Source organism: Anopheles arabiensis, chromosome 2 (assembly GCF_016920715.1).
Source record: "Anopheles arabiensis isolate DONGOLA chromosome 2, AaraD3, whole genome shotgun sequence".
Taxonomy (NCBI): domain Eukaryota; kingdom Metazoa; phylum Arthropoda; class Insecta; order Diptera; family Culicidae; genus Anopheles; species Anopheles arabiensis.
Window position 1 is genome coordinate 26,278,494 of NC_053517.1, and position 24,708 is coordinate 26,303,201.

The 24,708-nt window shown below is 49.1% G+C and overlaps 1 protein-coding gene across 2 annotated transcripts in view; it reads left to right on the top strand.

The window, feature by feature from the left end:
* LOC120902830 (cadherin-99C) overlaps window positions 1-24,708 on the top strand; it is a 147,221-nt gene that overhangs the window by 78,748 nt on the left and 43,765 nt on the right. For both annotated transcript variants that reach the window (XM_040311869.1, XM_040311875.1), the window contains exons 3-5: window positions 6,802-7,207; window positions 8,405-8,583; window positions 8,697-8,819. In XM_040311869.1, the coding sequence (XP_040167803.1) occupies window positions 6,802-7,207; window positions 8,405-8,583; window positions 8,697-8,819 (708 nt within the window). The remainder of the gene's footprint in view (window positions 1-6,801; window positions 7,208-8,404; window positions 8,584-8,696; window positions 8,820-24,708) is intronic.

The window sequence follows — 24,708 nt, forward strand, 5'->3', positions numbered from 1 at the left end:
CCACACTGTGAAGATGCTCCCAAGTACAGCTTCCCGGCAAGCCTAAAGCGTACAATTAAAACAAGTGACTTCAACGCAAGCGGCAGTGACGAACCCCTTACAGCAGTCACCAGTCAGCAATGGGGTGTAAATTAGTAAAGCTTTTTTTTTTGTTTGCATGCCTACACTTTCCACACTTTGCACGTGCATGTGGCGAGTGAAAGGTTGCTAAATGAGTGAAGATAAATTAACACAGTTAAGCATTGGATAATCGAACCAGGGATGCATATTTTACGCCGCACCGTACCGAGGCGATCGTCTTCAGGAGCGATGCTGGCTTAACAGTTTGCAGATAGTTTTTTCTTCTGCACTCCTTTTTTTTATATTTACCACAATCCTAACGATGAGAAAATACATTTCCTGTCACCACCACGCGCGAATTGGTGAGAAGTTGTGCACAAAACCGACGAATCCCGGTGCCCCGGAACCGATCAGTTAGAGCTCTGCTAACGCGGTGAAAGGAATCGACTGGATTGATGATGGACCCGGGTGAGTCTTAATCATCATCGTGCCGGTTCATTATCGGGACATCCAGCAGCGTTCGATCTGGTTCGGTTGGAGCCTTCCTGTGTTTTAACTAATTCCCTTTGCCTTGCATAAGCAGGTAACATCACCCATCGGTTCACCCCTGTGCCAGCGCTCAAACTGGGTGCAAAAACAAAACACAAGCCAACCAGCCGGACCGCCGGACCGCCGTGTTTGCATCGTTGCTCGATCAATAATTAGCAAGAGCAAGCGGACCGAGCTGTAATTGAAACCCGGTCCTGAAAGTGGCTTCGATGGTGGCTCATGTCTGCATGTCAAAACATTTACCACCCCCGGTGAGCGAGCGGAGTGTGCGGTTGTTTGTGTGGGCAATGGAACTGGAATGCTGTTCCCGGTGTGTCTGTGTCTGGAACGTTACAAGCAAAATCAATTAAAACTAGACCGAAAGTAGAGAGAAATTGGTGCTGTTGCTCGGTGCCCAAATGCTAGACATTTGCCCTCCCGCGTTTGGGGCACGGCGATGAAAATCTGTCGCTCAAACCTCATTACAGGGCTTTTCGCTCAGGCATGCGAAAAACGAAACGCAACGCAAACCCGCCAAACAATCGCCCAAGTGCATCTAATTAAATGGAAAAATAAAATAAATAATCCAATCGACATGCACCACACGACACTGGGCTGGAGCAACACAACCACTCCAACAAACCATGGTCAGGAAGTGGTCGCAACGCGCTCTAAATGCCGTATCTGCGCTGCTGCTCTTGCTGCTACCATACAAGGAGAAAACAAGTGTGCCCAATCCACAAACACAAACCGCGCTAGAGAAGCAGCGATAGGCTTAACCGACCTGGGAGAAGACCAACGTACGGCACAGCAAGCAGCCCGGAACAGGGTCCGAAACCCCGGAAAAGGTCCGGCAGAGAAGCGACCGGGTCATAAAATGAAATGAAAAGTGCACTCCACATGCAGGAGACACATTTGACACTGTGGTGCTGGGGTGCCCGTTTCTTCGCCGGTGGATTGTTTAATTTGTGTACCACCCGGAGGTCGGCACCCGGTGGGGGTACAGACTACACGTTGCCCTTCATCCGATTGGCAGCAATCCCCCCAAATTGTGAAGCCTTTGCCCTCTCTTATCCTTTCTTCCTGTTTTACGCTCGCTTCGTTACGTCGGTTTAGGTTGTACATTCCCTGGAACTGACAAACAAGTCAACATTTTAGCCATCCCAAGCTGCTGCCCAAGCAGCGGTCACGGGCTTCCCTGGCAGTTGGCGGATTGGCGAAACCCATCACTCAGTAGAGAGCTCCAGCTGGCAGAGGCCGAGAGCGAAGGGAAAATAGATCCGGGGGCACGCACGCATATGCAAACCGGAATGAAAGACGCTGGGATCTTATCGGTTGCCCCTTTGGCACTGTGCGTCTGTGTATCTGTTGCGATTCGCCTACCCGTAGATGCCGGTCGCAAAAGCTGGCACCAAACGATTCATCGATGGGAAACGGGCCAGTACGCACGCAAACCAGACGAGTAGCGCGGCCCACAGGATTTTGGCAGCGGGCTGGCTGGTTGTGCAGTGCGCTAGGCGGGACCTTAAGGCGGGGACCCCCTAAGGGGTTGTCGGTATTCGCCGGGACGAAGCGAAAACGAGTTTTAATTGATTTAACAAGTTGTTGTCATTTGGAAGTTTTCTATGCATTATTTATGGGTCGTCGGGGTGTATATAAAAGATTAAAAAAACACGAAAGCACGCATAAAAATCACGATCTTAACAGCTCACCCGATCCCGCAGCATCCTCAGTCGCAGTCCTTCGGAACAGGTGAAAAATCGAACACGTTCCAACATGCGGTGTTCGCTTTCCTCGGCTGTTAATAGTGTTGGAAAAGGGAAACGCCGCAGGCGAAATCCATGAAGCATTAATATGCAATCGCTGACAAACATTTCGCATTTAGTCATTTAAGTATATGTTTTGCAATGGCCAGAGGTCGACACAAAATTTTAAACTCTTAAATCGCAGAGTTGTTAAGCCCTAATCACTCCCAACAAGTTCATTCGTTCAAATATTAGTGTAATTATAGTATTAAATTGTCAACGGTCAAATTAAACCTTGCGTCAGGTGAAACGTGTTTGTCGTTGGCACACGATCCCCAGCCATGTTACACAAATGATTAATGACGGCTCACCAGTTGTAAACCTGTCTAATCCATTCCCATCTAGGAATGCCATTTTATCAAAACACTTAATCTACAATCATTCTTCAGCCTTATCACACGGCCACAGTCATAATTGTTAATGATTGAGTGGCGCAATTATGGCTGCAAGATTATGTCTTCTCAGCACCTTGCACCGCCGTGCATCAAACCACCGATCATAATCATCCCTTCGCTCCTCACGCAAACACACACACCGCGTCGCATCGTGTCATGTTACAGCTACACGCTAAAGGATGGGTTCGCAAACGTATGAACACAGCACCGGGCGTGCACCGAGTGGTCCACACACTAAATCAAACACGGCATACACCTCACACCTCCCGTGGTCCCGTGGGAGCAGCGAGGCGGAAGACGCCAGAATGGGACCAATAAATAAATGTCACAATTTATGTCCATTCGCACTCCAAATGACGCATCGCACCGCACCAAGGGCCGGCCGATGCATCCTCTGGCGAATTGGGAAAATCGCCTAAACGCACTCACCATAACCGGTTCCGGCGCAATGCGATGCGCGCTCTCACACACACACACACAGCCCCAAACGGGAGAAGGTGAAAATGTAAGCGCATCTTTTCGCGCTTTCGGTGCATGATAAATGGGTGATCGATCTCTGGCGGTCCCGCCCGAAGAGGTTTGTGCTCATGTTTTGCCAGCAACAATAGCGCATAACCGCTTGCAATGTTTTGCGGGAGCTTTTTGTACGCGTGTTTTTTGTTTCATGTTTTCCGTATCTTTCTCTCATCTTTGCTGTTTTGCTCATCCCGTTTTGTGGCCGTATCGCTCGCCCAGTGTCGTCGATAACGAATTCTCAACAACTCACACGAAGAAACCGGTGGTATTTTGGCGTGGTTGCAGAATATTTTCACAATTAATCATTGCTGTAATCATTATTACACGCAATAATAAAACATTTTGCTTTCGATGAACAGAGTCGAAGCAGGGAGCTGGTGCTTTGGCTCTCATCGTTTACGGTGCATCGGGTTGGGGTTTGGGGGGCTACAATCTGTGTGTGTGGCCCGTTTGCGACCACAACGCATTTGACATCAAGTAAGGACTAAGAAAATAAGCTTAACAGACGAAAGAGAACCTGCAGTGTGGAACTGTTAGGCAGGGGCCCACTAATGAAGTCGTCAAAAAAGTGGACCAATTCTCGATCGAGAAAAAAAATGCCCCGGAGTGTCAGTGGGCCAGAATGGCAAAATGGTAGAGGACAAACTTTCTGGATCGTGATGCAAAGGGTGTAACAAAACAAAAAGTTATACACAAAAATAACCCTCCAAGCGGGAGAATGAATTTGGTTCACATTTACGCAAAACTGGCGGTACCTTTGGGAAAGGGAGAACGGGAGCGGAATGGGGAAATAATTTACGAGGTATTATTATTAACGACGATTGGGTAAATTGGGCCATAAATAATGGCACAAAAAGTCCACCCTTTCGGAGCCCCCGAGGATACCGAGCCGCGGTTAAGAAAGGTTAAGCAGGCTGCTGTCGATCCGACGGACGCCCTAGGCCTTGTTTTGCTGTCTTTCTTTTTTTTTTTTTGTCGTGGTCTCGAGCCAGGAAGAACGGGATCAATCTAACGTAATGAGCCTCGCAAATGCTTCTCCCGAGCACCGCTGGGAGTGAGAAAAGAACGGAATGGATGAAAAAAGTGCCGCAAAAAACAAGGGGACTAAACGGAGGCAGGACACATTCGCTCGTTAAACGTGTCCGGGGATAGATTACGGATACTATGCCGATCCCCCTCCCCTCCCACCCACTTTCTTTCACCCAGGTCAAACACACATTTCCATCGGCATACCGAAAATGCGCTTCGGGCAAATCAGTTTTCGGTCGTTACTCTGCTTTTTATTAGCGCGATGCATGCCACATTCCAGCGAGAACCGGAGCCCACCTCGGCATCGACCGAACATGGAAATCTCACCTCCCCCCGGCTGCTCGGTTGCACTTGTTGCACAGTATCCGCAAACTGTCCACCATACCAACCCAGCACCGCGCAGTGTATCGATGGGGAAAATCTTCGACTGCACCGCAAAACGCAACACAAACACATTTCCCGGGTAGCTACGGCGGCACCGATCGCAGTTCCCGATCGAGTTCGCGCGGCATTGCGTAAGCGAATTTGATTCGACCACTCTTCTGTCCGGCTTCGAAACTGGCAAATGCAAAATTTATGTTCCATTTCACCGAACACACGCGGGCGCAAGCGGCCTGCTGGTGCTTTATCTTTATGCCCGTGTATGGAAGCAAACACGGAGCGCCTGCAATCTATCACCAAGCATCTTGGTGCGCCTGTTGCACCGTGTGCACAATCATGGCAGGCCCGGTTTTTCGTAGTGCTGCGTGCTCCCTTGGACCGAGCCTCCCCTTGCACCCTAGCACGCTTGAATAATCGAAAGCACACTCCAGCCGCGAGGCTCCACAAACGGACGAGCCTATTTTTCAAAAACTGCTCCAAATCTTGCCCCATGCTCCCGCTCCGTAATAACGAGCCCCACGTTCCGCCCCTTTCTGGCAGGTGTAATTTTATCCCACCATGAATGGGACACCCGATTGCAAGGTGCATTTGAATATTTAATTACCCCAATCGGTTCGATCCTGTTCGATTCTTCCAATCCCCATTGCGCGCGCCTTCGTTGCGTTTCAAAGGCGAGCCCCTGCTACGCAAATCATTAATCTTGCGGAGCCGACTATCTCGTTGTCGGCTTCATTTGGCCAAATCGTGCACTCGTGAGCGTGCGACCGGGTGAGGAGTGGACCGAGCAGCAAACAACAAAAAAACTGGACCATTTTCTAGGACTCAGATTGCCCGGCGCACAACATCGTTCGACCTGCGCTGATCGATAACCTCAGCGACACATTGCTACGTACACGATCGATATTTCGCGCATGTGTTTGGATGGATAAAACGCGTGAGATTCTAGGTGTAGGGTTGCAGAAACTGTACTGAAAACATAGAGATAATCCAACCAGCAACCAGCAATGTTCAACTTTTTTGTAAAAATCATTGCACCACTAAGGTGCAAATCATTCGATAGTGGACAAGTGGTTTGATGTTTTCTATTTTGAGTAACTATGTTGAGTAACTATGTAACTAATTTTCACATTTTCTTCTCGAAGATTTCTGGTAAGCAATCAGTTAATTCTATTCCGCCTGCTTTCTTGTCAAAAATCACTCAACAATGAAAGCACCCAGAAGCTGATGAGTGATATCTGAGAGATTTGCAAAGAAACTTGACCTCATACCACTCTAGTGTATGAGTAGTACTCTACCAAGTGTGGGCTAAATCTCTTATCCCTTCCAGTTTGAGTCATAGCAAATACCAAACCACCCGTAAGAAGAAAGAGAATAAATGACATTTAACCACCCGACACCGCGACACACCAGCGACAGGTGATCGCGTACTCGAGTGACTAATCCCGTTGCATTGCGGCAGGCTCGAGCGGAAATGGAATTACCATATTTTCTTCCTTGCCCTATTAATCTTCCTAATCGTTCCGATACGGACAGAACCACTTCCCTGCATCCCACGATGCTTTCTCCCCGCACCAGTCCGTTGTATTGGCTAAGGGCGGTTATGCAAATAGTAAGCGTTGCCTCACGATTTGATCCCGCCCGCCAAGAGACAAGCACCGACAATGGCAATTGCTTTGTTAGTTCTAGTTAGTATGTTAATTGATTAAACGTATCACTAATTGTTGGTGGTACGCGTACTTGTTATCCACAAACACACAAACACACACACATACACATGCTCGCCATTTTCAACCTCACAGGTGAAACATGGAGCCCCGTTTCGTTTCCCACGGAGCGCCTCGTGGTCTGTCCAAGGATTTACGTAGGCGCGGTGATAGAGCACCGTGCACGCGGAGGTCCCACATTATCGGGCCCGCGTATATGAATGTATAATTTGAGAGCGGCACACCGTTCGCTACTTACATTGCAATCGAAAACCCACTGCCAGCTATAATCCTGCATCCAATCTCTTCCCTTCCACCTGCTCTTTCTGCTTTTCCGTCTTTAATTAATTCGTACGTTTTCGTTCTACCTTTCCCTTTTGCTAGACGCGGTGGCTACGCTCGCACGGGAAGCACACCGACAGGCCAGCCAACGTGACATCGCGACCGGACGCGGCGACACCAGCGGAAATGACTATCAGCAGCAACACGGCCGCTCGATCGATGGCATCGATCGTCACGAAACGGGACCAGCAGCAGCAGCAGCAACAACAGCACAACAACAGGCACGATCGGCTACCAGAACGGTCGAGAACGCAGCTTCCAGTAATGATGGTGACCAGCTTTCTGGGCCAGGCAACAGTCCGGCCGGCCGGCAGCTTGTTGCTGCTGGCAATACTTCTCGTGACCTCTTGTGCCGTTCTACCCGGCGTCGAGGGCAAGCAGCAACTGTGCGAGGTGGAAACGGGCCAGTCCAGCATCATACTGGACATTGAGGAAAGCCGGGGAAGCTGTAAGTGTACTTAGCGGGCTGTGCGTGTTATTTAAAGACAGAACAGGGAAAGAGATGGAAACGGACAAACAGCTCCCAAATGCCCGTTCGTTTAAGCATAAATAGACATATTTGCGTTTTTTTACGCGTGCGCTTACTCGTATCCTCGGGCGCACGAAGGATCTTGCGGTAATACGCCTCACTCAAGCACTCTTGCGCACGACGGTACAGTAACTTTGGTACACAATTGTGCCCTTCAGGCAAAGCTCGCTAAAAGCTACAGGTGGTACAGCGGGATCGGGCATCCAGATAGAGTATCCCTTCGGTCGGCCAAAGTCACATTTGCTGCAACTCGAAATGGTTTTCTTTTTTTGCGTAAAATAGCCTTTTTTCCTTTGCTCTGCTACTCATTTTGCCCGACCAGAAGCGGCACACCATGTGTTGGCAAAAAAGTAACAACAACGGGCACAATCAATTAAAATTTGCCCTGTAGGTGGGTAGAGTAATGGTACACATGTTTGTTGCTCGTGGACGTACCACTTCGTGACCGTTCCGGCTGCACTGTTGGGCAGCTTATTGGCCCCCGCAGGCACTAATCAGAATTAGAGCTTCCTGCGGGTGTGTTCGTGTGTGCTTGTAAGCTGCGCCATGCACGGAGATTCCAACTGTATGCTTGGGTTGGGCCCATAAAGTAATCGGGAACGGTAATTCCTGCTATTTGGAGCATCATGATCTAGTACCTCTCGATCCTCACGTTCTCTAAGAATACCAGTATTATACAGTTGCGTTTGGTTCTTTCACAGACGTAATAAAGCCATAAAATTGAATATTACACTATTGGAATGGGGTTGAGGTAATGATAGAAGCAACTCCAGCCGGTCTATAATACTTCAGAATAGCATTTTGTAATGACACAGGATATAATATCAAAGCAACGTTAAATAACGATTCCAAGTTTTGAAGAACATAACGTTGCACTGTATACTTCAAATACTTTTGAAGATACCTAACGAACAGGGCATATTACTAGAATATAAGGCTTACATTGGAGTTGGCAAAGTATGAAACATCCCTGATGCCCTATTTTAAATCACATTGAACAGATCAGAGATGCCGTCCCACTGCAAAAACTCCTTTTCATGGGACACTTTTTTCCCGCTCCAGCAGCTCATCTGATGATCTTTACTAACCCCACTACCTCTCGTTTCGTTTTACCAGCCGTGGCGCAACATACGAACCCACCGGAGCTGCCGATCTCGGGCGACCCGACCGATGACATCACCCTGGAGCTGGTCTTCCCAAAGGGCAAACCGACCTTCCTGCTCGACGGCAAATCCTTGCGCCTGATCCATCCACTAGATCGCGACGAGGAAAATCTCAGCCACATCGTATTCCAGGTAGGCGGCGTTCGGTTTGCTCAATGCCAACAACAGAAAACAGTTCCACTAAATCGCCCCTTTCGTTTTCGCTTTCGCACTCTCTCCCTCTCGTGCTCTTGTTCCGAATCTAGATAACCTGCATGGTGCGGTCGACGCGTCGCAAGCGCAACATTCCAATAATCGTCCGAGTGTCGGATGTCAACGATAATCCGCCGATGTTTATCAACACACCCTACGAAACGACCGTCCCGGAGGTAGGTGTAGTGCGCTAAGATGTAGTTCTCACTCCAGGGTCTCATTCACAGGACATAGCAATTGGGTCGTTTTGGGGGTTCGTCGTCGAGATATAGTGCCCGCAATTGAACGAATCTATAGGCAACAAACCCTATCCCCCCCAGATTGATCCTTCTAGTGCGAATGCTCGCTTTCTCTGTTTCTCTGTGTCCGTTGCATTTGACTCTACTGCATTATTTATGGTGCAGCCAGCGCGTACGTGGCCTTCTTTGGACGTGGTGCGACCTCGGTTCTCCTGGGGTCGATTGGGCGCACACTAGGCGCACTAGCGGCACTAACGTTGTCGTCCCGCATCGACTATAATTGTGCAATGTGTGCGCAGAATTCCGTCGATTCCAAGATTCCAAACACCCTTAGACCGTAGAACTTCAGCCCGCATTCATCCCGTAATTCGTTACGCATAATAATTGCACATGCCATTGTGCTCCCGGTACGCTTTGCCCACACGCGACCGCTACCTGGCTTTACCATTATGAGCATACAGTGCGCGTACTGATGATATCATGCCTGAGAGGGTCTCTTTTTTCTAATTCGTTCCCTCACCTAGACCGACATACACGGTAGGTGAGGTTCTTGCCGTCGTGTCATTATCCCGGCACAGTACACGCATGCTTGAATTGGATATTCACAATGCACCAATCGTGTAAAGCGGGGCGCAAGCGTACTTGTCACTAGATCTCTCTCCCACCTTCACGGAGCCTGGGAATAAAGCAAAAAGATTAAAACCATTCACCCATTCTGGTAAGGCTAACTAGATTTATGAAAGCATTGAACTCTTGCGGGCTGGCGGGTTGCATTCCAGGGATGCACAAGAGTAGAGTCGACCCTTCTACGAGCGTCGCACTATCGTCCATCGGCGTATAACCTACTTCTGCAATTGCATAATAATCCTAGCCGAGCAATCAGCACCGGTAATGGTACGTGGGTGTTAGATCATCCCACAACCCTATCATCATTATCATCGCTCGTCAGCGTGTGGCACTGTGTTGCTCTTCTACCGGTTCATTACCTTTCTTTCCAATGTCTCTGCTCATGCTGTTGCTGAACAATCGTGAAACCGTGGTTCCCATTTCCTACGTCATTCAGCTTTTTTTTTATTTCCACCAGGACGATATCTTGAAAAGTTTCCTAAGGTTCGTTTTTCCCGAGGTTTGCGTGTGCGCTAGCTGCATGCCGTCCATTACCTCCCCCATATCCGAATCGGAAGGTGGTATTTTATCGATCTTATCGATACTTAATGCTTTGTTTGTGCAGCAGAAATGGAGCTGAAACAGTTCGTGACTTATTTATTACCTCGCCCGCTCAGCTGCCTTCTCCGAAGCTCCGTACCTCAAAGAAAGAACCGAGCGATGAATCTGACGATTCTGGTACAACCATCCCGGTCGTTGGTGAAATGATGTGCGGTAGAAACATAACAAGGCAAAGCTCCTCCTAGCTGCAGGTCGGTAGCTCGCATCGATCGGTTGCTACAAAGGTTTGTAATTAAAGCGCGTGACGTTTGCTTTCCTGCGCGAGCTTGGTGGGTAGCCAGATAAACCTTCTCCTCCTCCGCGATCGATCGCCGTCGGACGCGATAAATACTGTGATTAGGTTTTTGTTTTAATTAATTCCTCTCGAAATGATGCGTTCGAGTTGGCGGCAGTCTTCTTCCTGTTTCCCGTGTTTCCCGTGAGTGTGTTTTTCTGCCTTTACCAAACATGACTGGATCTCGCGGCACTTTATGCATTGTGGGCGTACCAGCTAACAACTTTGTTGTCTTGCACACTTTCTCCGACCCCTATTCTGGTCCACTTGGCACACAAATCACAGCAATAGCTAAATCCGACTGCAACCGTTAAGAAGAACGAAAGCGCAACATTACAGCGCGGTGAACAGCACCGGCAAGATTTCTTTCGCCCGGCAACAATCTAAACATACAAACCCTCGGAACCAACAGAAAAACCGGTCCCAACCGACCGGTCATCTCGACACTCACACCTCGCCGAACACCGCGCGAAAAAAAAATTAACCCCCCGAAAAGCTTTTAGCGAAATTATTAGCACCATGTGCGCGATCGCAAACGCGTGTCCCCGAAGCGTGTTGCGACTTTTCTCTCGCCCCTCGCTTTAGGTTTGTAATTTCTTGTCGTCATCTTCTTCTGCGACCTCCTTTCAGCAATAGCATTAAACTGCAACTAAGCGCTTGTGAGAGTCATCGATTCACATATCTTCCAAACGAGACGCAAGAGACGCACTGTAATCCCACGCGTTTAAATACTCAAACCGTAGACTGTGGCACGCTGGATTAATTGACATCCTCTGCCCGGAAGAAAGCAATCCAATAACGTCTCGTCTATCCACGAGCGTCTCGTCTATCCACGAGCGTCTCGTCGGTTAAGTTTATCTACTACGCAAAGGATAACATTTATCACCCACCCAAAGGGGTGAGGTTGTTGTACACTCGTCGAGTAGACGATAAATTTATGTGACTTAGATCACAACCCCACCCCGTCCGAAGAGATTGCGATCGTACGATTCGCACGCGAACCTGCCGGAACCACAGCGTCATAAAAGGCACGAAGGTTTGTTTCTATTTTTATTAGCTGACTTTGAAAGTGCACAAAAACGCAGCCACATATACAGACCCCGCACCGAACCATCTAACGGAAGAAAGTGAGATCCAGGAACCTGGCAGCACTTCTCACGCGCATCGGGTCAACTCAATTTGACCTCACCTTTCATTCCACCTCGCAGCGTAATATTTTATTTTCAACAGCTCGTCCAACACGTATGCGTGCGGCCCCCTTCGGTAACGGTTTAATTCGAAAATCTTAAATCCCTTACGGAAAAGAGCACTGTGTGTATGTGTGTTGCCGGATAATTAGAAAGCATTCACCAGAAAGCATCCGAAGGAATGATATTAAGGTTAAAGATGCCCTCGGGGAGAACTCGTCGCACTCTTGGGGTTCGTCGTGTCACTCGTGTGTTGTGAGAACGCATGAATCACGTCATTTCGGAACGAACCCCCTTCTCAAAAACCAGTGTTGGTGTTGACGGCGGAAATGCGCGACATTTTAATAAACTCTTTGATCCTCGCGGCCTCTCTCTTATTCCCTGATCGATGGTTATTGTGTGATCGTTCCGCACAACGTTCAAATGGAACGCGCGTACACCATGTTCTTCCATATTCACCGACAAGCTATTTATAATTATGCAATTATAGTCCCTTATTACCTGATTGTTTTGATTATCGTACCAGTTTTATCGAGCAGTCGTCGGAAACTGTTGCTGACTACGGGAAGCTGATATGTGATTGGAATTGAAATGAGCAAGAGCTTGACGTTGGGGTGATTCGGTGTGTTAGGATCTGCTTTCCAATAGACTTCGCCAACGTCAAACCATACCCTGCAGACGTATTTGTTGTGACGAAAGGCAGCGCTCGCAGCGCTACGAAAAGTCCCTTTCCACATCAAACGGATCAGATTGCAGGAAACGGCAAGTGACATGGTGCTAAAACCAAACCCTATCGCATAGTTCATGTATCGAACACTACGGGGCATACTGACCTCGCCTGATTTATTTACGGCTAATTAATTGCAGCACAACTGTCAACTGTGGGGGTTTCTGCCGATTAAAATTCAAAGCAATATTATATACGAATCTTGACCCGGGTCGAAACGCAGCGTGCAGCAGTGACTTGGGCGACGTCACAAGCGACGAACCTGTTCTGACGCGCACACACTCCACCCCAGTGGGCTGTGCGATCGGTGATTGTGGAATGATATAATTAACGTGAAATAAGCAATACGCGAATCGCGCACGTCCCAGGAAAAGCTCACCGCGTGGAATGAGGAAACGCCGTCGCACGGGCGAAAGCAGCACGGAGATCGTGTGCCCGGGTGTGCACCCGTGCTGCTTACCCAACTGCCCCGGAAGGGACGGTGAGCAAGCGAATGGCGCAAGCAGACAAGCAAACAAGCAAAAACCATCCGCAAGAATTAGCTTCTAATGAGGGAGAAATTTTCCTGTGAATTTCATTAGGCGAAGGATGGTTTTTGCTTCCCCATGCTCGGGGCGAGTTTTTTTTTGTGTTTCTCCTCTTCGCTGCAGACGTATGTGCCAGAGCCCACTGCTTGTTTGACGTCGTCGTCAAAGCTAGAACTGGATTAATCGATAACCATATTTGTGCAAATGTGATGGCCTACATGTCTCGTTTTACTCATGCCCGCGCCCGGACAACGTAACAAGATCGTCTTTTCCAGGCCGGCCTATCTTTCAAGCATTCCACCGCCGATCGAGGGAATGCGATAAAATGGGAGGATCGCGGTCGCACACTGCCAGCCCCACATGCACTAATGCTGCCGCGTTTGGTATCAGGCACCACAGCATCGGTGTTTGTGCAACAGGCTAACCGGTAGGGCGTGAGTGTGTGTTGTTTTTTGTAAGTTGCATATTTACAGCACCAGTGCTGGTACAACATGAGCCAAAATGGTTACAACCGCTACTTAAAGCAGCCCTACTGTGTGCCCTTCTGGGAGTGCAGGAAACCATTAGCCAAAATTAGCATGACTGTGATCGTTCCGTTCCACCCGGGAAACATGGTCAAAATTTTCTAACTTTAAACGGGTGTTTATTATTATTCACCCTTCGGGCGGGGAGTTTTTCGGGGCAAAACACATCTCGCCACGCCAGCGGCAAAGATGTGCAAAAAAATGTGGCCAAACCCTTGGCTTTTGTGTGCGTGTGTGTTGCTTTACTGTGTGTAACATCTCGCGTTATACCACCCGAATCGTAGCGATCAGGGACCACCGCAACGACTGTCCGATTCCCGTGGGCGAGGATCAACCCTGATTAGGTTTCTTATTTTTGTGTTGCCTCGTTTTCCCGATACTTTCCCCCAGATTCCCAAACCGCCCCATTTGCTGGTGATTGAAAGTTTGTCGATTTTAACATGCCCCCCACATCCCAGCCTCCGGAGCTCAGGAGGATCGATTGTGATCCACCCCTTGGCGGATGGAATGTTCGTTTATCGTAACGTCATTAAACGACGGTGTGTTTATTTTACCAGCTTTTCGCTGTCGCTCGGCCAACAGCTAATAGCCATACGGGGAGGGTGTTTTGTTTTTTCTTCCCTGTTTTCGTTCCCCCGTCCCTTGGCCAATTGCATGTCTTATTTCGCGTCCACTTAAGGGCGTCCACGCGTTTATGCGAACACGCACCCCATCAGAACAAGCAGGCATCGGCAAATTGTCCGCACAAAAGATGACGCTGAAAATAATAACGCTAAAATGTGGCAAAAGATTATTACGCCGATCGGCACCGACCCCGAATGACGGTTGGTTGTGACGACGCGAAGTTGCGCGCATCAGACGATCATGATGATGATGATGATAATCATGTTCATAAAATTTGATGAGAATACTCGTTAATTATATTGTTCGAAATCGAAAATCACTGTTTCTGAGTCTATCGTTTGCGATGCGATAGTTTGTCCAACTTGGCAAGCAACCCAACGGGGGAAAAAGTAATCTCTGCCCTGCAGACGTCGGGGTCGGGGAGAGCAGGTGCTTTAAATAAATCACTTCCATCACCAAACCCTGTGAGCGATCAAGTTAATTGTAGCTCGCATCAGGTTGGGATGAAAATTAAAAACAGCCGCCTAACGATGTGTGATATTAATTTACTATTTGCATTTGCGATCGTTGCGATCAAGGTCCTGCTGGTGGGTTATTTACAATAAACGGGAGTGGAAAAATGCAATCTCACTCACAATAGGCTACGATCGAGCGATATTGTCGGACGGCATCATTTGTCATGCCATCGTGGCTCAGGGTTAAACGTCTCTTGGTGTCTTGTGTCGTGTACAGCACGGAACGAAATGACTCCCGCACGTCTAGAATTGTAACAATTGCATTTCAAATATGTGTGTTCTTCCGTCCGGTTTCTTCCGCCCCCGGTTTAGGATTGGAATGCAGTATTGGCAGTCGTCACTTTACACCCATTCAGAAATCGAACACTCGATGCGATCGCGCAACCTTCTCGAGAACAGAGCAACCTGTCAAAATCATAAACGGTTTCGTGACACATCGAAACACCCCTTCGACGCCTCGCTTGCCAGGTTTGGGGCTCTGAACATGTGCTTTTGTATTAAACCGACCCTAACAATAAAAAAGCGTCCAACTCCAACGCAACCACAATTCCGATCACAACAACGATCACAAGCTGGTTTGTGTGCAGTTTAATTTCAAATGTTTTTTTTTTGTCTTGCCCCTGTCCAAGCTGCCACGCACGTTTTGTACAAACAAATTAGTGACGACTACTTAACGTCTCGATTGCTACCCCGTTTCTTGCTGGCCACGGGGGGAGGGATTTGTTTTGGACAAAAAGGGAGTTCCCACTATTATTATTGCTTTGCTTGAGAGTGTAAGCCCACCCAAAAAGCTCCAAATCACCACCGGCCAACCAAATCCACTTCAACCCGATATGGACGCGAAGTGCACCGCGCGCGCACACCAAAGAAACCGTTCGACGGCGTTCCCGCACTCCGATGATCGTTTACCAATCGATCAGCAATCCGGCACGGCTCGATTGACAGTTTAACCTTCAAGCGCGTTCCTTCAAGCGGCGAGCGTACGGCGCAAAATTCGGCGCGGAAGATTTTGTCATCGACCGTCTACCATGCATGCGCGATCGCCGGGATGATGCTTTTCCGTGCTGGTGACTGGTGCTTTTCTCACGACTTTGCCATTAAACGGTCGGTGATGCCCGTTGGGAATTCGTTATGCCGCGGTGTATCTAACCCACCATGCACCACGCACCACCATCACCTTCCCGTCCTTCCCGAACCAATATTATTAATTCAAATAATCTGCTCCTAATTGATCGTGCCCGTGCACCGCGATGATGCTCTCTTATGCAAGCCCACTATCGAAAATGGCAAAACGGGAGTTTTTACCACACCGTTGACAAACCGCAAGCGCAAGAAGCGAACGCAATCCCATCGCCGCCGCCATTGGTGTTTGCGCACTTCTTTCAAGGTCTTGAGAGGTTCCGTCCAAACCAACAAAAAAAAAACAACTCCCCGACTGGAAACCATGCTACGTGGCTGCCTAGTGACTGTCCCTCAGTTTGTGTGTGTAAATTAACGTGCATATTGAGCAGTTCTCATCGGGTCTCGGGCGCAAAACCGCAATTATGAGTCGTAATCATTTTTTTGCCATCTTAATTCGTACTCGCCACCAATGAAGAAATCGACAGTGATGTGTGTCGAGAGGGGCTCTTTCCCCCCCCCCTCTCTTGCATACTTTTCTGCAATTCAAAAATGGGACGGTTTTATGCGCATGCAAGAGAAGCGCGCACGAGGAGGAAGCCAGCAACCAAACAGGACAGAAGAAACCCGAACGCTAAGCGTGATCGTCTATAAAACGAATGCACCGAAGTTCGGTTTTTTTGGAAAGTACCTTCACATCCCTCTAGCGTCTCATTTAATGAGATTCTTGATCTGCCGTGATATTACACGTCGGGCGGCAGCACTTTTAGTGCGCTGTAAAGAAACACACACATTTGAATATCGGGACCGGTCGGGCGTGAAATGGGCTTCCGAGAAAGAGAAACGAGAATGTGCGAATCAAATTTCCCAACTTCATCTGTTCGATTCCTGCAATTTCTTGAGCACTGTGGTCGGAGCAGGGGGTCAAAAACGGAGCGTTCGGCAGACTTTTGGTGCATGAACTGAGGCAAACAATTTGTGCCATTTGCCACAGCAACAAATATTATGCAAAAAGATGCTTATTTAAACCTGTCTATTATTGTTATTTCCGTTCTGTTTGAGGTTTTGCCAAAACAATTCGACTGCAAATTGACACGCACAAGCACTAATGGAATGAGTTTGTCCGAACACATGTTCTTTTCTTTCCTATCCTATATTCTGTTTCACATTCACCTTAATCTTGTTTTGCAAATGTTTACAAAACAAACGATGAAGGACCGATGCATTTGTATTGCTTCGGCAAAAGTGTCAAATACAAGGTTTGAGCTGCAAGTGGGAATGGTTCGCGTTGGAACCGCATCAGACCTTCGCCGGTCTGTTAGAAGGTTTCTTACCAGCATCGAAATTACTGCTCCATAAAAGCAAACGGCAAAGCTATAGCCTTCCAGCAATATTCATAACGCCGACGATAGAATGATTGCTCCGCCAGCGCCGACAAAGAGCTTAATTCTACGCAATTATGCTAATTAACTTCTTAAATTCTATTCTTCAAGTCACTTTTATCGCTAAACCAGCGACGACAGTTTGGAACCAGTCGGTCACACTTTTAATGCGGTTTCCTGTCAAAGTACACTTGTGACAAGGTGAATTATCTATGCACCAAAAATAAAATCACGATCTGCACTCCATTTTATTCACCCACCGCATTTATTCATCCTAATCGGCTTGCATTTGTTCCGTGTGGAGCTGGTGGCAATAGCATAGCCGAGGTAACACACCTTAAATGCTATCAACGGTACCGCTGAGTGACAATTTTAAGCCACTTCGCCACTATAATGAAGCCATAAAACGACCTCCACACGTGGCGACGGGGAAATAAACTACGAAAGACTTGCGCGCGGCCAGAACAGCGACGAACCTTCCGCAAGTGAACAAATTTGCACGCTGAAGGATATGACACTGGCGTACCGGTACCAGTTCTTGCGTTTCTCTTCAACGCATTATACGCACCCCGTGACATTTAGCAAACTTTTTTGCTGAACGAGATCGACGAGCAAATGGGGTCAGCTGAAGGATAGCTATCAAGATATATGCGTGTGCAGTTGCACCCCGCCGTCAAGATACATTAAAATTAAAACAAAATCTCATCAAACTGCTGCGGGCAGTTACTCACCGATGGGGAGGGGGGAATACAAAGAAACAAGTCCACTTCGTGCATGAAAAAGGTTAATGAAACCCAATAAAGAGATTCTGCGGCAAAGGTGCAGGAGACCCCGCAGCAATTAACCTGATCAACGTGCCAAATCGGGGAACATGTTTCCCGACTGCCAAGTAGAACGTGAACGCGACAGAAGCAAGAAAATAACAAAACGAGGCCACCAGGAGCAGTTCCCGAAATTGAGTCACATCGGTCAGCGTGGAGTTGGGGAAGAGTCGGGCGGCTGGCACGTTTTGGGGTGAGACATTTAGCGATGGAAAAGGGGAAAAAGACATAACAGCATACTCTACTCAAAAGCCATGTCCGAACATCCGATTTGTGCATGTCGCAAACAGGCTAACATCGAATCTGTCGGGTGAAAACACTCAGACAGAGAGAAAGAGAGAGGATAGCATTGGGTTCTAAATCACGATTCCTTTGCTCCCTTGGGTTTGGCTGCCTGGATGGATTGCTGTTGGGGCGTTGTATCGTTGTTGCTAATACCGGTAGCGTAGAATAGAAAAAAAGAAAACAAAAAACCGATGATTCGGACACTCCCAAAGATGGGCGCGTGTAGCAGTCTCGTTGCACCGTGTGGATGGACTTCTAAAAAAATAACAACGGTCTCCGAACATACCGAAGTTGCAAAACCGCGGCTTTTCCCTCCTAGAATCACACAGATACGACCGCACTCCCAGCAATCACCGGGCACCTTTTGAACACTAAGCTTCTTCCTTCCGACGGCCTTTCCAGAGCAAGGGCAAGTTATAATGAACAAAAACCACAGCTCCACTACCACCACGACCACCGTTACTACCACAAGCGATTCTGGCCTGGACGTGAGCTCGCGATAAGCGAGGGAAATATCCAGGCAACAAGGGCAGCAGAGCACAGCATTTTTTACACGATTTTTTCCCCTTTTTTCTCGTATCCTGTCCGACATAATCCTCTCGCGTGGCTTAACACGACGGTCGGTTTGCGGTGTTGCCGGGTATTTGCCATCGATCGCGAGTCATCGGTCCCGATCGCAAAGAAACTCCGATCCGCGCAAATCCGCGTGACCACGACCAACGCCGCCTCTGCATGACCGGTTTTTTTTTTGTGTTTGTTTCTGCACCGGGATCGATCGGGAAGCACGCTCGCGCGAAGATACGCGATGACTTCCACCCTTATTCTAAAGGTTCTGGGCCGCATACCGCAACGAATGTTGCCGCCACGCTGGGCCGAGAATGAGGGAAGAGGAAACGGCACCAGATCCCAGAACGGTGTCGACAACGGTACTCATACACACACACACACACACACACACACACACACACGCGGAAGTTGCACTTCGAAGAACGTAACAATTTCATCGGGGCGCAATTGTGATGTCGCGGCGTTCGTGCGCTTCGTTAGTGTGCGACGCTTTCTGCGCAGTCGGGCCAAGAGGTGCGAAATGGAATTTTGAGAGTTGAGAAGTTAGACAAGTGTCACCGTAAGTGGGCAGCTCCCAGAAAAAAAGCGGGCGAAGGGACTCAGCTGGGCATATTTAAGCAAGGCGGAAGTTAAAAACACAACTCTGACAAGTCTCCGACAAAACAAGCGAATCACCCTTGTACCACACCTACCAAACACGCAGATTGGCCCTGTTTTGGACAGTCAAACCATTCTCTCTTTTTCGGAACACATTAATCTTAAGTAAGCACAGCCAGTACGTCTCATGCGCGGTCAAGATCGGGTAGGTGCGTTCAGGCCAAACCGTTACCGCTAGTTTCAAATCGCCGTGAGTTGCCAAAATCTGCACGCTCTAGCAATAATGATGACTAACCGGGCGAGCCACCACCACACGGCCTCGACGGCGGTCAGCAGTGCTGTAGCAATCGTCCTGCCTTCCCAAGGCGTCTATTAATCTAAGCCGCTGCATTTAACACGAACACACACAATACATTTGTTACTAGCCGGTCGTGGACAGCTGAAGAAAAGCTTAGCGTCGGCAGGCGACGAACCCGAAATGCTGCCGGCGAACACAGACGAAACGACGATTAGCAATTACGCATGCAAAAGCGATGTGTGTATGTGTGTGTCGAGCTTGACATATGAGTTCCTTTGCGGTTTGCTCAACACAGACACGCTACCCCAAACCCCTTTGAACGTCCCTCTAACTAACCGCGATTCAACAGAAGGGGCAAGAGTTTGCCTATTTTTTCGAGAGGCCTGAGCACAACAAACCGCAGCTCGGAACAATGCAAATCGTGTGCCGCTGGTGGACGGGTTTAGCCGTGATCGCCAATTTCGACCATGAAATGTCACAACAGATTAACGGTAGCGGTTTTGCACGGTCGTTGCAATCAGTGCAGGAGGCGCGAGGCGCAGCTTGAGAGCAGGTGGTTGTTAAACCGAACCGTTGCAACATTAGCTCTGACCCGGTTGTCGGTTGGGCCTTGTGTGTGAGACGTTGCAAAAAACGCTTTAAAATCAATTACAAAGACTTTAAAATAAATCCGCACAAGCTAATTCTGTACGGAGCGAGCGCTTTGTGAGAACGCTAAGCAAACTCATCTACCATTTTGTTATGGCCCAACCTGCCAAGAGTCCGCACGAGCGCTAGATTGTATTTGAGCATAAATTACGGTGATTTATCTTGCACATACCACAAGCACTGAACTTGAACTCATTTCTGTGCACGCGCAGCAACTGTATCCTGCTGTGAGCTGGCGAAGGCTTCCAAAATTGCGCCCCCGCCCTGTGAAGGAGCATCAAAACATCAGCACAGGGTGTATAGAAGGGCGACTGTAGCTCCGATGTTAATCTTAACGAACCACGGCGATGCCAACCGCACAACCTATCAACATCAGTCTTCGATGGTAACTACTGCCGTACAAGTGAGCTCCGTATTTTACGACCATCTCTTAGTTACTACGGTATGGTAAATAAAAGTAAAAGTCAAAGTCATGTCAAACAAATTACGTGCCCCCACGTGTCGTATCCATTGCCCGCTGCCAAAGCCGTCAACGCGGCATTGGGGCGGGTGGTGATTAATCTTTGCATACGGCCAGTGCTGCTCCATGTGTATACGGACTGAATTGAAGGCAAACCAATGGGCAACGAAAGAATGAGGTCAGGAAAAATTCTCCTGATCATTCGTCCAACTCCACCCAGTTGGCAGCCACTCGAGATGGTGCAACCATTATCAACATTGTTGCAATTATAAGGAAACCTCTCTGGCAATGGAGGTGCAATGGTAAACACGAGAATTAAGATCATATTTCTCATGCCCTGCCAGTGCACCCACCCACCTCCCTCCCACGCACAAGCACCATCGATCGATCGCAGATAAAATGTCGGATTAGCACACTCGGAAATGGCACCGGTTCAAAACGAAGGCGCTTTGATGACTTTCCGCGCGTGAAGTATGGAAGGGGGCTTAAGATTGAGCTGGCGCGCGCTGCTAACTTGCCCACTTAATCCGTGTAATTTTACACTTTGCACAAATAGCAAAGCAGCACGGTCACCTCCACCTACTCGCCCGCGCACCGCAGGAGGTGATCTAAATGTTTTATGGGCGCAAAATTAGTATCTCATAACTGCTGCACAGGCCACACCACATAATGACCTGTTTGATAATGACTAATTTCCCACGTCGTTGCCGATAGAGTGCGCATTGAACTCGATCTCCCCTGCCCCGGTCTGATCTTGACAGCGACAAATGCTCCACCCTGGACGACCCTTTTTTGGGAAGGGAGGGGTGGAACCATCCACTTAGCCATACGAAAAGGGTGAAAACTAACGGCACTGGGTCGCCTTTTTCCTTACTGCAATCGCAATAATCATAGCCCTATTCGATCGCCCGAAAGCCAAAGTTCTTTCAGCACCCCGCCGGACAATGGCCCCAGAATGGGGACCTTATTAGAAAGCGCTCTATAATTGATCCCCGGCCGGACGCGTGGGTCGCTCTTTTGTCACTCCGGGTTTGCTGACAAATTGCATTGCATTCTTCTGCTGCCGGGTAAGGTGATCTCGAACTAGATCTGCCCCATTCGATAAGCATAGAATCGGACCAAGTGGCGGCAGTGGTGCGGCCTGGTCAATGTTGACCATAATTGGACACCCGGTTGCCGTTTTGCAGCGAGCGAGCCGCTCCAATCGCCGATGGTACCCACGATGGTTGAAGATATGCTCGCGGGGTTTTACATCGATCGAGCACAGTGGCCGGGGTTGCGTTGCGCCAAGCAATTGCCTCTACCGTCGCTGTTTGTTGAAGAATTTTAATCAAGCATCAGGTGCTGCATCGAGTGCCCTCTTTCTCGCTCTTTCTTTTGCCGCCCGATCAGCCACCAAGTTGGGCGCGAACATTTGATTGATCGAATCGGGAGTCGAGCAATCCGACCGCAAAGAATTCGCGTCTCATTAGCGTACCTTGGCGTTTGAAGCACACACACACATACCGTCACACAGCACAAAATACAACTGAGCATCGCTGCTGGAAGGTGTGCTACTCATCGGGGTGAGCTTATCCAGTAAATCTTGCGATCAACCCAAACCTGACAACACCTGATGACGCTGGCAGACGTGCTTGCATACACTTGCCGATCACGTTGCCATCTTTCCCATCCCCTGACGGTTTGCCGACTTGTGGCAAATGTTAATATAGGTCACAAAGGGAGGACCTCCAGGGCAGGGAGGTTCCCCTCCGTTAGCTCGGTTTGCCCATTTCACCCACGAGCGAAAACAGAAATAAAATCAAAATAAACCCGGTGAAGAGAATCGATCCACCCGGGTGAAGTTGAGCGATCATAAATAATTCATTTCTCACCCAACCACATCCCGAGCCCTGTTTCCTTCCCCACCGTCTATCAACACAACGCCCACATCCACGAAACTGTTTCGCCAAAACATTCGCGAAACCGTTCGGGCACGATTCGGGGTGCGCGACCGTTGGAATTAAAACAGGACACAGGTTTCGGCCGGGGTTTCGCTTCTAACCGCTGGCGGCAGAGATACACCTTGCATTCTACTACCTTTCCCCCTCTCGCATGATCGTACCATTGTTGTTGTTGATGTTCATGGTTGCTTCCCTTACAACGAACCCCGTTTTGTGACCGTGTGCCCGAGAAAGAAAGAAAAAAAAAGCAGCCACGATCGGAGCGTGCAGTCCTGATGAGGGAGCCACTCCTTTACCGGGGCCCTACGGATTGCGGATTGCTTCCAGCGTTCGCTTCGCCCGCTCATCGACACCAAAGCTGCTGCCCCGGCAGGACTGGCAGGTGACTTATGGAAAACTCGACTCCCGGCTGACTTGATCGGCGAGAGGGGGAGATCGTGTAAAACACCGAACAAGAACGACGTTGTCGTCGTCGTCGCAACCGGGAAGATAAATCTTCCACCACTCGTCGATGAAAACAAGGGGTTCGTCGCCACCCGGCCGCCGTTGCTTTAATCGTGCTTTCTAATGGCTGCAAGGTGTCCCTCCTTGTTTTTTTGTTTTGCAAAGTGCATGCCGGCACGAAGCCGATCGGTTCCGCTTGAAGCCGTATTCGTGTCGCATTCTGTCGGTCGGGTGAGTGAAGCAACCGCAGCAAAACGAGCCACAAACGCTCCAATGCGATCCTCTCTCCTAGTGTCTTGTGTCTTTTAGGCAAATGCCCCTTGCGGGTAACAAGTGAACTTACCGCGCTCGAAGTGCCTTCCTGAGCGTTGCAATCGTACCTTCAAGCCGGCTACGCTTTCATTAGACTTTGGTCCGGAATCCGAAGTTTAATGTGATTCCGTTCATCACCCAAGCGGCTCGTCCATCCCCTCCTCCGTTTGGTGCGCATTTAATAAAGCAATAAAACCGTATTATCCCTAGTTATTCACGTTCCCCCAGAATTGCGGTTCTTCCTACCGCTTCCCGGTTTCGGAAAGGTGACGACAGGCGAAGAATGCCGACGGCAATACAAGATAGAACAGCGCATTCGCCCCTTCGTTGCAAGCAAATAAAAGCAAGAATAAACATCGCCTGAGGTGGCGGCTCCGTGGCCGGGGTGGCGGACAGACACACTCGCCGAGCGATAGTGCTAATTTCCAGCTTATTTATTGCCCGCACTTAAGCTGCCACAGCTGAGCGAGAGGAGCGCGCGCGGTCTCGGATGTGTTTGCGTGCCGGTCGGTCCAACATGTGCGTGGTGCATGCGTGTGCCCGCTGCCGTCACTCCAGTATCGAAACATACCGGGCCGAGATAAATGGGGGACCCTTTGCTTCACCTCTGTGTCCCGTACAGTATGTGTGTGTGTGCACTTTAGCACTTTGCCGGAACGCAAACAACCGCCAACAGTTTTTGGATCAACACGGTCCGCGGTACGTGCGAGCTTTTCGTACCAACATAATGTATCGCACACACGCTGTACGCTGACGTTGTAACAATCCAGCACCGATGCAGCAGAATGCAACGTTTACCGCATGTGTATCTGTGTGTATCGATACAAATGATCGAGAATTACACGCCGGTAAAATGCGATTTTTCAATTATCACGCCGGTGGGGGGAGCGGGAGGGTGGCATGGTATACCGCGACGGAAACCGCTCACCATGACCTGACCTTTTGGCCTGCCAGGGGGGAACCATGAGCATAAATTACATTAACACACACAACGGCCACGACGTATCCTGTCACGCGCGCAGAAAGGCGGCTCAAGAAAAAGGAGCTGGCCCCGTCCCGGTCGTATCCCCTTTTTTGGGGGAGGAAGCTGAGGGAGAACGTACAAGCTTTCTCAACCTCGCGTTAAGTGCAGCATAAAGCCGGTGCCGTTATGCAAGAGAAAGTAACGCCTATCACCGACCGCATCGATCGCATCGGTAATCGAAGGCGGCGCGCTTATCAATTTCGCCTCTTTTTTATGTTGTTGCCCATTTAATCCCATTTATGACGATTTACGGTAATGGGGATGGTGCAGAGCGTACGGTTAGCGGCGGCAGGATAAGATTTGCCACATTTTGTACTCGAA